Source organism: Haliotis cracherodii, unplaced genomic scaffold (assembly GCF_022045235.1).
Source record: "Haliotis cracherodii isolate W230 unplaced genomic scaffold, xgHalCrac1.p SCAF_2, whole genome shotgun sequence".
Classification (NCBI taxonomy): Eukaryota; Metazoa; Mollusca; class Gastropoda; order Lepetellida; family Haliotidae; genus Haliotis; species Haliotis cracherodii.
The window spans coordinates 4,620,794-4,638,169 of NW_027266275.1; the positions used below are offsets into that span (position 1 = coordinate 4,620,794).

The window sequence follows — 17,376 nt, forward strand, 5'->3', positions numbered from 1 at the left end:
TTTTCTATAACTACATATATTTATCCAAGCAAAGCGTTTCACGTCACGTACATAACTATTAAACTATGGACGTATCAATACATACAATTGATAATCTAGATTCTTTCTGCATATGGACAGAATTTACTCTAATAGACAATGTAACAATCGAACACAATATGTACAAATCAGACAGGCACGACAAGACAAACATAAACATCAAAGAGCATAGGCGGATGCACAGTAATACTATTCAGCTGACAACGTATTCTACTGTAAGTAGTCTTGAGGAAAACATGCCGGAACCAACATGACATCATTGTGACATCGCAGGAAGTCTAAACAGGTGATTGTAACATCAAATTTAGACCAGGATACCTCATTCCGGGAAACGTAATCAAGAACTGACTGCAACCATAAACAATGACAAAAGCATAACAACAAGTAGGTACGCAACAGAACGGCTCGCAGATTACTTTGCAGCTTGCTGGGAACTCTGAAGTTCTCCAATTATGTTGTTAACCCTGCTTGTTTATGTTTACAAGATCAAATACCCTTCCTCCCGTTCTTAGAAATTACAATGAGGATGTTCCTCCAACGTGTCTAATTCCAAATATTATTTCAATATAAGACTTGCATGACAGTCAAAAGGTCTTTGTTAGCAGCTGTCAATTTAGTTTTTCCTTGATATTCTCATGTGTAGAAAGTATTTGAGAACACATGTCAGAGATTTGTTTTTTCCTCCCAAAGCGGTAATATGTTATTTTTACTGCTTATGGCATCATATTTACCAAAGAGCAATAATAAGTTCCTAATTGTGTTATTTTCATAAATTAATTATCAATAGATCATATAATAACAGCATGCCCTTTTTTAGTTTAGAGAATTTTATTCTTCAAATATTTAAGCATAGTCCATTACATTCCTGCTTCTGCTACATGTCATTACAACTAACACATAAAGAATTGGATTAAGATTATCTTTTTTTTCTCTTTTGATTTTTACTCATGTTGAACAAACCCCAGATCTTGCCTACTGAGAAAGTATTTGTCATATGATATCTTGGTGTGTTCAGTGATGTCATTAATTTTAGATGAGGTACTCTGGAATGCTTGGTCATCATATATATGCATCTTGCAATGATATACAATTTGTTTTCACAATTCAATACCTGTATACTGAATATGAAGATGTCGTCTACTCAGATTGGAGTGCTCTTGTTTGTTCCTGGTGTCTTATTGTTATTAATGTCTCTAAACTGATAGCTGTGTGTAAATCCTATTGGCACTTGACCTGGGCAGTTTTGCTTTGGAAACGTTTGGAAAGTTTCAAGGTGTGCCTCTTCCCGAGGCAAGGGAGTTAACTGACTGTGAATTCCAGTTTCCATCCTTGCCGAAATAGGCTGGAATTATGATTATGGCGTTATATTTTGACTGGACTAACGAGTCTATACACAGTCCGAGGAAAACCGTGCAACCTGACCGACATCTGGTTTCATAAGCTGCAATGCAGATTTCGGTCAATGGATTTGCAAAGCATGTGTACAGCTAACTCGGCATCAACAGATATTTTTCAAATCTTTTCACGTTTTCAGTCTGGGTGCTCACATGATTTTGCATTTGCAACTGCAAGTGATATGAGATGGGGAATCTGTAATAGCCACTGGTTGCACTACAACTGAGCCCAGAAATTCCAGCCAAGTTCGGCTAGTTTGGAAACTGGACTTTTATAGTCCATTAACAAGCTTGCCTCGGGAAGTTGAAGCTGTGATACATGTCAATAACTTCAATTTATATCCAAACTATAATTCTTAAGTGATATAAGAATTTCAATAATAGAGTGGAGGCGAGTATTACCAATGGTGTGGCTTTGACCAATGGATTTATAAATCTCAATCACATTTAAACAAACACATTTTACCATCATAACTGCGCATGTCAATTGTTAGTATACATCCTCTTCCAGAATGATACATCAACAGAATGATACATCAATTGCTCAGAAGTATGTATTATCAATCCATAACAATCAGTGTGTGACACAGCCTCCCTGAACCATAACTCACAAAGTGACATCAATATTCATGACCTACATTGCCGATGGTCCTAGTTGTATATACAGATATTCAGTGACTTGAAACAACTGAGATTTGAGCTTACTTTACTGAAACTGAACATACCTGAGATGTATTTACACATAACATACATCTGTAATATATGCAGAATTTGTATAATTAAAAGAAAATGGGCTAAACCCATTTAGTATGAAGTCTTCATACAGACCGACTCAAAATGTCAAAAGTATATGAATTTCCAAAATATTTCCATTGTCGAATTAGATAAACTTACAAAGTAGACACAATTTATGGATAACAACTTCTTTAATACTGTAAAGGCGACGTTTTGGTATAGATCCTTATAACAATCATCAAACAATAGATGAAATTATTTTCACATACATAAAGCTAATATGAATAAATTGAAATAACAAAATACAATATACACTATAGTTTACCTACATATGTTAAAAATAGAATATATTCACCAAAATTACGATGAAACATCAGTATGTCACATTGATAAAAATTAATGAATAATGTTATAACTTTAGCATCATGTGTGCTGACAGATGAAGAGATTAAAGTGCTGCCATTTGAATGTGCCGTCTGCTAAAATGTTACTTTGGCATGTATTCTTGGTGGCATTTTGCAAACAGTTACATGTTGATTTCACAAGTGAAACTGGACTTGATGCATTTTCTTTCATAAATGAGTATATTTAAATATATATTTCTGCTAAACATTCTGTGGTGTTTAGGTTACTGCAGCTGCACTGTCCCTTGTGCAATATATATTGTGTGAGATTTAACTCCATTGTCAACAGTATACTTTATTTTTACATAGACAGACAGTTTTCAGGTTGCTTGAGAATTTGGGAATAATCGCAATATACCTCATTGTTCATCACTGCTTAATACAAGTATGCCTATGTGTGTTATTAAATAAATGTAAGTTAAAACAAAGAATGTGTTGAATGCATATATCAGTAGTTTTGTTGTAATTTTAGGAATTTTGAAGCAAGCTATAATCTGCTGCCGTCTTCCATTATTTTGGGTCTTGCACAGTTATGGTTTCATAAATATATTTAGTACTACACACAGGTACTAATTACCATAAAAACGTATGAGTTCAATTCATATTATCAGTAATTGCTGACCAAAGTCATCGGCAGATTGGTAAATGCCAAACATCCGTTTTTAAGTTCGCGTGCCGTATTACGAACCCACAACACAAAATACACAGCCATACTGTACATTGTGGTAATAGAGTTGACTGAAACCCCATTTGTGAGAACACGTCGCCCGAAGGCACTATCCTCTTATTTGCCTAGGGTTTCCGCCATACCATATTGATAATACCTATTATATATATTTTGAGTTATAGAATATGAAAAAAAAAGATCAGATAACAATTTTGTTTCCAATGTTTAATATTTATAAATTTTCAGAGCTCCATATAAGCTACATTTTTATGTGAAATGCCCCAAATCAATAACCCTTGCCCAATGTTTTGTTTGTTTGTTGTTTAACGCCGCATTCAGCAAAATTCCAGCTATATGATGGTGGTCTGTAAATAATCGAGTCTGGACCAGACAATCCAGTGATTGATATCATGAGCATCGATCCACGCAATTGGGATACGATGACATGTATCAAGCCAAGTCAGCAAGCCTGACCACACGATCCTGTTAGTTGTCTCTTACGACAAGAATAGTCGTTCTTGCGACAAGCATGGGTTGCTGAAGACCTATTCTACCCCGGATCTTCACTGGTCCATTGCCCAATGAGATCAATAACATGTGTACAGATTCAATGGCTCAAAAAGGTGTCAGGAGCCCCAAATTTCATAATTTACCCACTTGCTTGATGATAGGCTCATGTTGGTACTGACGCGAAGTGCATGTCTAAGTCATAACTTGATGAAAACTGGAGGTCAAATACACTAAAGATGTCTGCTGGTATGGTTTCAGTCCACTGCGGAGCTCGAAACTGTAATGTATCGGGAGTGTTTTTGCAACATGTTTGCATTCTTTATAAGTTATGCATTGAGCTTCTACAGACATTATATAATTGAGCTATATCCATTTACAATCTACGACTGCCGATCAAATCGATCGAGGGTCCCTATGAGCGTGAGGCACCCAACCCAAGAGTAAGTACACGTATATTTAATCAAAATCTTTGAAACGTTTTCATTGGCATCAAATCAATACCACAAACCTATTCGGGCACCATGTCAACATACAAACATCGATTCATTGTGCAATCACGCCGACTGCTTATTTATATTTCAGGTTTTGATTAATGTTTTAAACTTAATTTATAAAAAGCTTGAAACGTTATTATATTTTTAAACTTAAATTTGAAAGCTATTGAAGTGGACGAGGAGTAGGCTATATTTAACATGTTTAATACAAGGAAACAGTAGGTTAACCTTTGCAGGTGAAAGGAAGAAATAATATTGAATTTACTGTACAATAACAAGTAATATCTAGATTACATGAAAGAGAAAAATCCGAAAATCTGAATTACCTGGTTTAAATTATTGTTAAAATACACATTTTCTTTGATATTATTTTTTGTAAATGCGACTTTAGAATTGTATTTACACCTTGATATGTACATGTACATTTAAAGACATATGCATCATTCCAGTAAGGTTTCCTATTTTATTCCATTCTACAAAAGGAAAAGTTTGCAGCAGATAATGATCATAGATCAATGAAAATAATGGATATATGTCATTAAAGGAAAAGCAGAATATGAAATTGAAGTACGAAAACAAAACTCACAAAATATGATATGACTGGTTTTCAGTATTTACATCTTCTTTTTTTTTTCTTTTGGCCTAGCTACAGAATGGAGGGAACATATATGATTTATGATTGTGAAAAAAACTCAATCTAAATAAACACAAGAAATGCATGCATCTTGTTCCTAGACAAGATTTTCTTTTTACAAATTTCGTTTTTTTAATATGGGTACAATAAATATAAATCCCAGTCCTATAAAGCCTCTAGAAGAGATAGGCACTGGGGTTGCTTTATGTCATCAGAAAAACTGATGAAATGTGAGATTTATACAAAAACAAAAGGGCCCTTCTCAGGGGGAAAAAAATTAAGGCACAAATTGAAAAGTATCTCTTTATAGATAGACATGCACACTTTCATTCATGTATGCAATCAGTTTAAAAGCATGGAGCAAGGGCCATTAGTCAGTGAAAAATTAATGTACAACACCAATTTTCGAACTCATTTGAGATTGTGACCATAACATAATTTCATTTCTCTCACTCAAATAGTTTTAGAGAAAGTTTGTCCCTATTGTCGAAGAGGTCTCCTTCACGTGTTGGTCGCTGTGGAAAAATCTTCCCTATTGTAATGTAGGTACTACATCTACGTTCTAGTTCAGATCAGTTCTGTCAAAGAGAATATTATTATTTGGAAACTGAAACCATGTTTCTACATAACATTAGATCAGCCACGTCACAACATGCAAGGACAAGTCACTCACACCTGTCCAGACGACAGGTTCACAGCAGCGAGAAATCACCGACCATCTGTTAGCCTACACAAATGAAACAGCAAATAGTAACATCATTGAACAGAAAAAAACCAAAGCTTTTACTTACAGCTGACACTATAGATAACAGCAAATAAAAGGACTTACAATAATCGAGAATATCCTCGACATCAATGATTTGTAAATCTAAAAATAAATTTGATCTCATATCCAATGCAGAATGTTGGAAATACGAAACACATCGTGTTATGATTTATAATGTATATTTGATATTATATTTACATACACAATTAGTTATCAATTTTATAGTACGATCACAGCACTCACTTTTAGATGTTGTGGCCACACTTCTTTTGAAATCTCATCTTAAGCAAAATGTGAAACGGTCAGGGTATTTCCTTCGCACGGTGAGGGGCGGTCGGGTAGCCTAATGGTTAAAGCATTCGCTCATCACGCCGAAGACCCAGGTTCGAATCCCGATATTGGTACAATTTGTGAAGCCCATTTCTGGTGTCCCCCAACATGATATTGCTGGAATATTGCTAAAAGCGGCGTAAAACCAAACTCACTCACTCATTCGCAGGTAGTTGGAGCAATCACACATGACTCTTAATCATTTCATATGGAAAAAGCAGCATCAAAACGAGCGAGCATGTAGGACTACTGTTAGACAAGAAATCAGGGCGCAGCTATGATGTGAACGCGCCCTGTTGATCACTGCGGGCTTGGCCATTCAGTGTTTACGTGTTGATCATGAAGCTTAAGCCTATAAATATACACTATACCACTTTTATACCACAATTAACAATCATAGCTATTTTTACATATCATAGATTTCAATATTTTTTGTAAATCAGCATCATAAACAGAACGACAATCTGCACTGTTGTTTCGTCTCTATAACCATGCTAAATCGCCATGACACGCAGTGGATAAAAATATGCAATATTTGAACAAAAAACCTACGTTGCAGACTAAACCTCTGTAGTCTTACCCCAATAACTGTAGAGTGGGGAAAAGTAAATCTTTCTGACCAGTCTGATCAGATTTCTGAATAGTAACGTGTATGTGACATGATCAAAATTTGCTGTCATTCTTTGAAGTTCAAACATGGCAGAAAAAGGTTGAGAAGCGGGGTAACCACTTTACTAATCTCACCATATTTCGCAATCCGTAGCGCTGTATAAAATATTAGTAACACGATGTTAAACCTGACAAGATTGGGGTGATGATGGTTATGATTTTGATTTTGCACACTCCCTGTTTGACATCTTAATTCACAGCTGAAAAGGACATTTTCACATCACATATGGTCCCAAGGCACTTCCCGAGAGTTAACTGACTATAAAAGTCCAGTTTCCACCCTTGCCGAACAAGGGTGGAAACTGGACTTTTAAAGTCACTAAATTCTCTTGCCTGGGGAAGATGATGGCACTAAGGAAGTGTTAAAAAGTCAGGGACCATATATGGTCCCGTGGCCCCAAGAGGGGTAAATGCAAATCTATGTTACTAGTTATTTTGCTGCCCATTGATGACAGTTTGTAGAATATGTATAGTGCTTTGCCTTGGCACAATATGGCTGAAATATTGCTGACCTGACTATAAATGTTAATTCACTCACACTATAACAAGGTTGAATGTTAAGGAAATCTGTATCTCTTTCTGAGAAAATCCATGATGAACACAAATGGAATATTTTGTTTGAAAATGTTGAAGTGGTGTAGAACCACGCTTGTGTTTCAGCACTCACGTCACTCAGCACTGTAAATTTCTAGGTCACCAGAAACATTTCGACTTCTGTTTGAAGAGCATCAAGTATATAAGTATTAAATATCAATCCATTGTGTATTGGAATAGGATACTGGCATGAAATTAGAATGCTGTATGCATGATGCGTATTGACTTGACGGAATGAGACATGTATGCCATACAAACGTGTATGATTGACAGCTGGTGACAGCCAGCATGGGTCGGTATACTCAAGCTCTTGTCCTAAGTGTGCATGTGATCAATGCTATGGAGTGAGGAGTACAAACTTATCTTGGCTTCAAACCCATTTACCACAACTTCAAACTGATGGGGATTCAAGGTCGGAGTTGTCCTCGGCAACTTAAGCTGGTCATAAGAGGCAATTTAATGGATCAGCGGTCAGACGAGGTGGATTTGGTTGATTTTATGGCAATGTTGGTATATTGCTGAGTGCAGCATTAAACAAAAAACAACTTCTGTGATGGTAGAACTCCTGCTGCACAGTTAAAGCATCATTGTACACATTCATTCACCTGCTACACAACTTTTGATAAGGATGTTGGTGTTTAATTAAGTATGTTATGAGCTTCATCAGTTAGATCCCGTGAAGATATGGGTTAGAATAGGTCTTCAGCAACCCATGCTTGCGGTAAAAGGTGACTATGCTTTTCGTAAGAGGCGACTAAAGGGATCGGGTGGTCAGGCTCGCTGACTTGGTTTGATGCATGTCATTGTATCCCAATTGCTTGGATCCATGCTCAATATGTCAATCACTGGATTGTCTGGTCCAGATTCGATTATTTACAGACCACCGTCATATCGCTGGAATATTGCCAATTGTGGTATTAAGCAACAAACAAACATCAGTTGGATGTGGGATGGACTGGTGAGAATTTCCTTGTTGAGAGGTTGAGTGGTGTTGCTTGTGGTGGAAACAGAGATGCTTCTGATGGAACTTACATGCTATTCTATATTTAAATCCATGGAAAATATTGATTTGAAATAATAGCTTGTGATGTTCTTAATCTTAATTAATAGGCTTGGTCCCATTCGACAAAATGATCATAGTGCTGTGACTGTTTTAACTTTTACATAGCAATAGTATCACCAAAGCTTGCTTTGTGAAACAGGGTCCACAAAGTGATCTAATAGTACTAATAGGATCTTATAAACCTACTGTCACTATTGCCTATTGTATTGGAGGTATTGTCCTATCTCATCGATAACCTTGTTAGAGGTACTACTTTCAAGTGTGACCTGCTTTGAGGTTTAACACTTGAATTGTAAGACCTAGATTTTGCAATTGAATTTTTATAAGCAGGCCTTTGATGTGAATCTATTTTTGATTTTTGATTAGTTAAGTCACCAAAAACAATTTCACATAAAAATTCTGTGATATGAATGAAACATACAGCCTCACATAGGTTTTAAGTATTGTAACCTACTGTTTTCTCACTGAGCCACTGGGGCAGGTCATGACAGGTTGTTAAATCTTACATGATAGGACTTCAGTTGTGTGCATGTTGCTACATGGTCTTTTATTATGCTTTCATTCAAAGTTCAATTTTATTTGACAGTTTGTTTTAGCAGACTGTCATATCAGACTATTTGCTGTATTAGACATTATCAAACTTTGAAATATCTTACTCAGTGTTACTGGTGGATTTATGTCCGCCAGTCATGGAGACTGGCACTGCAAGAAATACTGGACATTACTATATTTTTCAAATCAGAATAATTTCCATAGAATCCAACTCGGATACGATGAGGCCACTATTTGTGTAAGGGTTGGTATTGAACCTGTTTTGGATGGCCCCAGCTGACCACTCCATGCACCATATGCCCTCCGACTTACCACATTGTATTCTACTATCAGGCCTGTGAGTCCTTCTGACAAGGTAACAATGATTGATACATCTACCAGTGTTAAAATACCCATCTGCCTGACAGTCCGAGATGGTCTATTTTGCTGACAGACGATCAATGTTGCACGCCTGATGATCGGGCTGTTATTGTATTCCCTCAGGGTATCTAAGCATTCTAGTTTAAATTCAATGTAAGAGGTAAATAAACAGTAAACGTTTAACATATTATTGATGAATAAAATATCAATGAGTTAAAGTTACTTAGGAGACAATCCACCAGTTTATTGCTATTTTCTGAGGACTAACATTAAACGGTACTATTTTTATGTTTATCCCTTTGTTATTTTTTGTTTGTTCGTCAAGAAAATTCTGTACCGGCAACATTATGTCCGGTCTGGTAACTTTGCAAAGTTGCCAGTCCATTTGTCTGACTGAAATTTTGGGGAATTCAATACACTGCAGCTACCCCAATAAACACAGAACGACCATAGTATTTATTTTATCTGCACTTCCCGTTGATTTTAAGAACGGAAATTCCTGTGTGTTATTTTAATATCATTCAGTATCCTGTATTTAATACAATTATTAGGATGTCACACTGTTCTGTTGATTCTGAGTCAGGAATTCAATGGCCATTCTGAACAAAGATTATACAAGTAAAAACTAACACACTATTGATCATTATGCAAAATTATAGAAAGTTATATACTATTCCACTTGTGATAGTGTTACAGCTGGTTAAACGCCAAGGGTGAAACATCACTCGCTGTGGGGTTGTTGATGAAATGAAGAAATGGCCCTAAAACAATTACAACAAAATAGCAACAGCCATAAATTATATCAATTATACGTAAATATCACAAGAAACTTACATAAAAAATATATTCGATATTTATATCTTTCCATGATACACAAAATGGATTCTCATAATATGTCAAGTATATTTAAATATGATGACATGTTTGATTATACCTATGAACACTTGGGAAGTATATATCATCCATTACATGATTTAAGTCATAGAAACCACTAGAATCTGTTGATTACGGATGACATGATGTCTCCTGTACATGTACCGGCCGACTGAAACACTGTTGCTATTTGTTATGGTTTCCTATTGGTTGTAAGACTTTGCTGTATGTTCCTGTGATGTCACTGTGATGTCACTGATCTGATGTTTGTTTGCAGGTAAATGCCCACACCAGTACCTCCCCATGGTTTGTCCAAGTCATGTGACAGGGGATGGCTGACAGCACGTCTGAGGCCGACAGAAAACCAACCAATCATGATACGGCAAACTCTAACGATACCTGCGAACATAACGAAGAACTAGGGGACGTCATCAACAATGTTAATGCATTTATAAAGCAGGTGAGTCGCCTATGTCTCAGTGTTTCTGATGATTTTATATGACAAAGCTGTCAGACATAATTACTTCATACTGACAGTTTAATTTTTACATTTCACATGATCATCGGTTAGGGTATTGTTTTTACATTTCACATGATTATCTGTTGGGGTATTGTTTTTATGTTTCCCATGATCATCTGTTGCTTGTGGGTTTCACCGAAGTGGTAAACATCTAAGACCTGCATCACTTGGGGCTTTCCTCCCACATTAAGCTGACACGCCGCGATATAACTGGAAAACTGTTAAATGCAGCGTTAAACTCAACTCACACACTCACACACTCACTCACTCGCATGATCTTCTGCTAGGGTATTGTTTTTACGTTTCCCATGATCATCTGTTGGGTATTGTTTTTACGTTTCCCATGATCATCTGTTGGGGTATTGTTTTTACGTTTCACATGATCATCTGTTGGGTATTGATTTTACGTTTCACATGATCATCTGTTGGGGTATTGTTTTTACATATTCCATGATCATCTGTTGGTGTATTGTTTTTACGTTTCACATGATCATCTGGGCATGAATGGCCCAGTCATCTAAGGTGCCACAATTCGCTGTGCAGAGTTGCGTCCTTTGGGCCACCAGAAACCTATGATTGTGGGTTTGAATCCCGGTTTGCCCCGATCATGTTTCTATGTTTTTCAGCACAATACCTGTGCTCGTGGTTTTCGAAGTGGTAAACATCTAAAACCTGCATCACTTCGGGCTTTCCTCCCACATTAAGCTGACACGCCGCGATATAACTGGAAAACTGTTAAATGCAGCGTTAAACTCAACTCACACACTCACTCACTCGCATGATCTTCTGCTAGGGTATTGTTTTTACGTTTCCCATGATCATCTGTTGGGTATTGTTTTTACGTTTCCCATGATCATCTGTTGGGGTATTGTTTTTACGTTTCCCATGATTATCTGTTGGGTATTGTTTTTACGTTTCCCATGATCATCTGTTGGGGTATTGTTTTTACGTTTCACATGATCATCTGTTGGGTATTGATTTTACGTTTCACATGATCATCTGTTGGGGTATTGTTTTTACATATTCCATGATCATCTGTTGGTGTATTGTTTTTACGTTTCACATGATCATCTGGGCATGAATGGCCCAGTCATCTAAGGTGCCACAATTCGCTGTGCAGAGTTGCGTCCTTTGGGCCACCAGAAACCTATGATTGTGGGTTTGAATCCCGGTTTGCCCCGATCATGTTTCTATGTTTTTCAGCACAATACCTGTGCTCGTGGTTTTCGAAGTGGTAAACATCTAAAACCTGCATCACTTCGGGCTTTCCTCCCACATTAAGCTGACACGCCGCGATATAACTGGAAAACTGTTAAATGCAGCGTTAAACTCAACTCACACACTCACTCACTCGCATGATCTTCTGCTAGGGTATTGTTTTTACGTTTCACATGATCATCTGTTGGGGTATTGTTTTTACGTTTCACATGATCATCTGTTAGGGTATTGTTTTTACGTTTCACATGATCATCTGTTAGGGTATTGTTTTTACGTTTCACATGATCATCTGTTAGGGTATTGTTTTTTCCCAGGGATTTATTAGATTTCAAACTTAAGTGCTCTTGGCTGGCATATTGGGAAAACGCGAGGATTTTTTTAATTTCAAATTTAATAATTTATAGGTGTATTAATAGTGTAGTCTATCAATAAGGTAAAAACTAAACCTCTTTCTCTTTACTGGTCCTGTTTTCACTGAAATACAGATCATTCTGACCAAGCCATCTGACCAGTGATGTAGCAACCTTAGTTCAGAATAATGTTATCCACATTTGGGAACTTGAACTGACATTTGCTGTAAACTTGGGGCCAAATATTGGCCTCTGATCAAGTCTAGAGACATTTTGACAGTGAGAGTAGACGGTCCGGGGTTCGATCCCCAACCGCGTCATACCAAAAGACGTTTAAAGATTATGATACTTGTTGTTACCCTGTCTGGTACTTGGCATTAAGGGGCTAAAACAAGGATTGGTCAACTCGGGAGTCAGTTTACTGTGTCCGAGTGGGGTGAGGTGGGGTATTATGTTAGCACTATAAATCGGCATCAGTCCTTACTAGTACAAGCAGCCACACACGTACATGCACATTGTTATAAGTGCAATAATCTTGGACGCGACGTTGAACCCCATTTCATCTCATCTCACCTCTGAAACTCTGTTAATGGAGCTATACATCTCACCTGTCTGCTTTTACATAAACACTCACATAATTAGCAGCCCTTATGTTTTTTTTCTGTCAAGAAGCTTGCCTCAGTCATGGAACTATATACATGCATATATCCTTACAAGTCCTACCACAAGTTGAAATGTTGACTTAATGTTAACAGTCCTTGAAATCATTTATTAAACAATATAGTTCTCTACTTTAAAGAAAGAATTCTTTTGATGATGCTGATTTATTTGGAACAGAGCTGGCTAGACTTGCTTTTTTGCAACCTCGATAAGTTTGGTTTCATACAATACAGTCATGGACTAGTTGAAATGTTGGTGGTTAATCTTTCAAAGGTCAAGGCCAAACTGGAGAGTATTGGGAAACATGAATATGTTATTCATTGGCAGTCAGTGAGTTACTGTGGTTCCTTTACTTGCATGGGGGCACGGGGGGCACAGTCATCTAAGGCACCACAATTCGCTGTGCAGAGTTGCATCCCTTGAGCCACCAGAAACCTATGTTTGTGGGTTCGAATACCGTTTTGCCCTGATTATGTTTCTAGGTTTGTCAGTACGAAACCCTTGGTCATGGGTTTCACAAAAGTGGTAAATGTCTTAGATCTGCTTCACTTTGGGCTTTCCTCCCACATTAAGCTGACATGCCATGATATAACTGGAATACCGTTAAAACACAACTCAGTACAGTACAGTACATATTTGAGTGAGTGAGTTAAAATGTAGCGTCACATCGTCATTATTGCAACCATTTAACGACTACAATCCTGTGACTTGGGAAATATTTTCTTGTCATAGAAGTGAACTTGATAAAGTCATGGAAGTCATGTCTCGGACAGGAGGTGCATGGTATGCTAGAGAGTGCCAACCCCCCTTCTAACCACTTAATTTGACTTGGAATCCAATTTAAGACTGCTTGAGTCTCATCAGTGTAGACAGCTGGTACAAGTAAATTAGACTTGGAGTTTCACACAGCATGCAGGACCATGTGTGTGTAGAAGCAGGGTTAATGCTTTATTGATTTGACACTACATGTATTTGCAAGAAACAAAGATTAAAATGTAGTTGGTGGCGAGCCTTTAGTTATTTAAGCACATATTGTTAAGACACACATATCGTTGAGTCACACATATCGTTAACTCGCATATATTATTAACTCACACATATCGTTAACTCACACATATCGTTAGGTCATACATATCATTGAGTCACACATGTAATTAAGTAACACATATTGTAGAGTCACACGTATTAAGTCACACATATCGTTAAGTCACACATATCGTTAAGTCACACATATTGTAAAGTCACAAGTATCGTTCAAGTCACACATATCATTATGTCTACACATATTGTTGAGTCACACATCTTGTTGAATCACACATGACCCTTGAGTCACACATATCGCTGAGTCACACATATCGTTTAGTCACACATATCGCTGAGTTACACATATCGTTGAATCACACATATCATTGAGTCACACATATCGTTGAATCACACATATAATTGAGTCACACATATCGTTGAGTCACACATATCGTTGAGTCACACATATCGCTGAGTCACACATATCGTTGAATCACACATATCATTGAGTCACACATATCGTTGAATCACACATATCATTGAGTCACACATATCGTTGAATCACACATATCATTGAGTCACACATATCGTTGAATCACACATATCATTGAGTCACACATATCATTGAGTCACACATATCATTGAGTCACACATATCGTTGAGTCACACATATCATTGAGTCACACATATCGTTGAGTCACACATATCGCTGAGTCACACATATCGTTTAATCACACATATCATTGAGTCACACATATCGTTGAGTCACACATATCTTTGAGCCACACTTATCGACTGAAAATAGTAGAAGGTCTCCTTTCAGGAGCAGATCTTTGAAACCGTACAATATTTCTTCAACAAACTTAGCACATAAATAGGTCTAGTTGTAAACTGGTGCCTTTTGATAGTGTGGGATTTTTTAGAAAAAATAATTTTTTGAGTTTCAACAGCAACAACTTTGACTTAAACCGAAAATGGTGGTAGTTCTCCTTTCCGGAGCAGATCAGATCTTTAAAACCAGTCAATATTTCTTACAACTAGACATGTCATATTGGCAGGGGGTATGAGTATTTCATGCTTGATTTATTCAACTCCGATGTGACCTTTAGGTAAGGAAACTAGGCCCCGCAAAGGTAAGCTCAGCAGGGTTGGGTACAGATGGTCTAGCCACCTGTTGCTCAGTTCAACCATGGAGCTCTACTGTAAAATGACGTGTCATGTTCTCTGAACACATCAAGTCAATAGAAAGACAACTGGAGCTCAAGAAAAGACTGACCATATGATACAAACAAGGCCAGACCAATTATTCCTCGGTGGCCATTTTGTCGTGGTCAATTTGTAATAGTTCTGTTAACATGGTTAAAACCCAGTGGGGGGTTACGAAATTCATGCATTTCTAATTTTGTCTACAATTGTATGTCACAATTAATCTTTGGTATATGTGTTTTACACATTCACATTATGTTGTTAGTTGTTCTGTTTTATTCTTAACATAACCCTTAAATCAATGTAATCTGTTAGAAACTATGTCACAATAATAAAAAAAGAAGACCCGAATAGTCTACTGCTTCTATTCCACGTGGTTCAAACGGTGTAAATGAACTCAGTAGGGGAGGTAACTGCATATGAAACAAAAACAATTGTGAAACTGTAACATATAAAAGTGGAATTAGGTAACAAATATTACATTCGATTGAGTATTTTTTTCTTGCGTATTTTATGTGTCTGTATTGATGTGAAATTCTGAAAAACTTTTTATCTATTTGCAATTGTTTTCTGAAAAGTCTTTGGGACTTATGGGTAATTGAAATATGTGAAACACTGCCACATGGGTACAATTAACAATTCCTTTTTAAAACTGTCACATTTTGTTTTAAAATTCTGAACATTTTGTTAGATGTTCAGTTGTAGTTAATGTAAACCATGAAATGCATGACACGTATTGGAAAGTTTACCGCAACAATGGTTCCTGACAAGCGGAATGAGGCGCCTGCACTCATTTACTGTGGGAAGACATTGTTTTTCAAATTCAGTATGTAAGGGAGGTGACTGCTTAGCCGTCAAAAACATGGTAGATATAAAACAAGAAATGCATTGAAACCAATATGGTTCATATTGTTTAAACATGTCTGTGTTGATTAAATATTTGAGGGAATTGTTTTATGGTAAATATGATTTGATGAACGAAGAGTTTGCTGGCATGTTGATGCATTACATCAAAAGTTTTCTTGTGCTCTTTATTTTACAAATTGTCTAAATTTATATGTACTACCAAACTTTTGCTAGGGATAGATCATCAGACATGTCATTCTATTTAAATATACACTTGGCATATAGCAATTAATTTTGGGTATGATGGAGACATAAATATCCCTACAGAAAGTGGAGTAGTATATATAGCCTTTGAGGCTGGGCCCTGAGGTGAATCTAAACATGGGAATCCCTAGTGTTTTTCCAAACTTACTGTTATTAGAAAGAAGAAAAAATCCATCATTCCAATTAAAACTGCAACTTCAGCAGGAATGTTATGTAGGTCCATCATTATGTATATCTTGAGTAACTGTTTCAGACAGATTGGTCATAGGTGAGAAAGAATTACCTCCCCTAGAATGTAGTTGTGATGGGGAAGACTGAGTGTGAAGGAACCGCACCTGTATCTGGATGCTTCATGTACAGCATCACAAGTCTTATCTGTTTTTCATCAGCACTGTATTGATTAAGAACAGTTAGTATTCCAGGTTTCTTCCAATGATCAGACTTTGGTTTGCATCCCAGGGCCCCGTTCCTCAAAGCGCTACGATGATCGTAAGCCTATGTTAAATTATGGGACTTACGATCACCTTAGCGCTAAAATCGCTTTCAGGAACATGGCCCTGTTTTTTTTCCAGTTATTGTTTCTAGTGGCTTGTATATCTGCCAGTCATTGGGGCCGTATCAAGGAAAATACTGAGCTTTTCTATATGTTACCGTTTCATGTTTATCATTCACATCTGTGTTTTATGTTGTGTACTATTTTCCCCTCAATATATTTTGAGAGCAGTGTCTGACGTTTTCTTGTAGCAATGCTCGCGACTCGTGTCACGCATGACACAGTTGTGTTAGCATGTTTTATGAGCAGCTTGTCGGGTCATCAGGCCAGGAGACCTACACTCATCAGAAATATACATATACATACAACATATACGTCAACTTATAATCCTCTAGAATACATGTTGTCACTAGAATACAAAGAACATGTTTAAAAATGGTATTTTCAACCAAACAAACCATTAAACAAAAATTTGAATTTTTTTAAAGATTAAGGCTGGGTTTATCTTTCAAACATTAATATGATTGGTCAGGCCTGTTTGTGAAGAGTTTGTGGGAGTTATGCAACGTAAACCATTTGAGGTTTAAATTAAAGCAATGTTCCCGTTTCTCAAGTATTTTCCCCATGTTAACTTATGTCTGCTTGTTTGTTTGCAGAGAAAACATACCGAGGCACTAGAAGCATGTAATAAGGGTAAGTATCCAAGTCAAGA

General features: G+C 36.9%; 1 protein-coding gene across 2 annotated transcripts in view; it reads left to right on the top strand.

The window, feature by feature from the left end:
* The first annotated feature begins 283 nt into the window (after positions 1-283).
* The window catches only part of LOC139469549 (probable helicase with zinc finger domain), a 65,328-nt gene continuing 48,235 nt past the window's right edge, over positions 284-17,376 (top strand). The window contains exons 1-3 of one of the 2 annotated variants that reach the window (XM_071251740.1): positions 284-427; positions 10,362-10,544; positions 17,321-17,357. In XM_071251740.1, coding sequence (XP_071107841.1) covers positions 10,416-10,544; positions 17,321-17,357 — 166 coding nt within the window. In that variant the 5' untranslated portion in view covers positions 284-427; positions 10,362-10,415. The remainder of the gene's footprint in view (positions 428-10,361; positions 10,545-17,320; positions 17,358-17,376) is intronic. The other variant, XM_071251739.1, reaches the window with a different exon arrangement.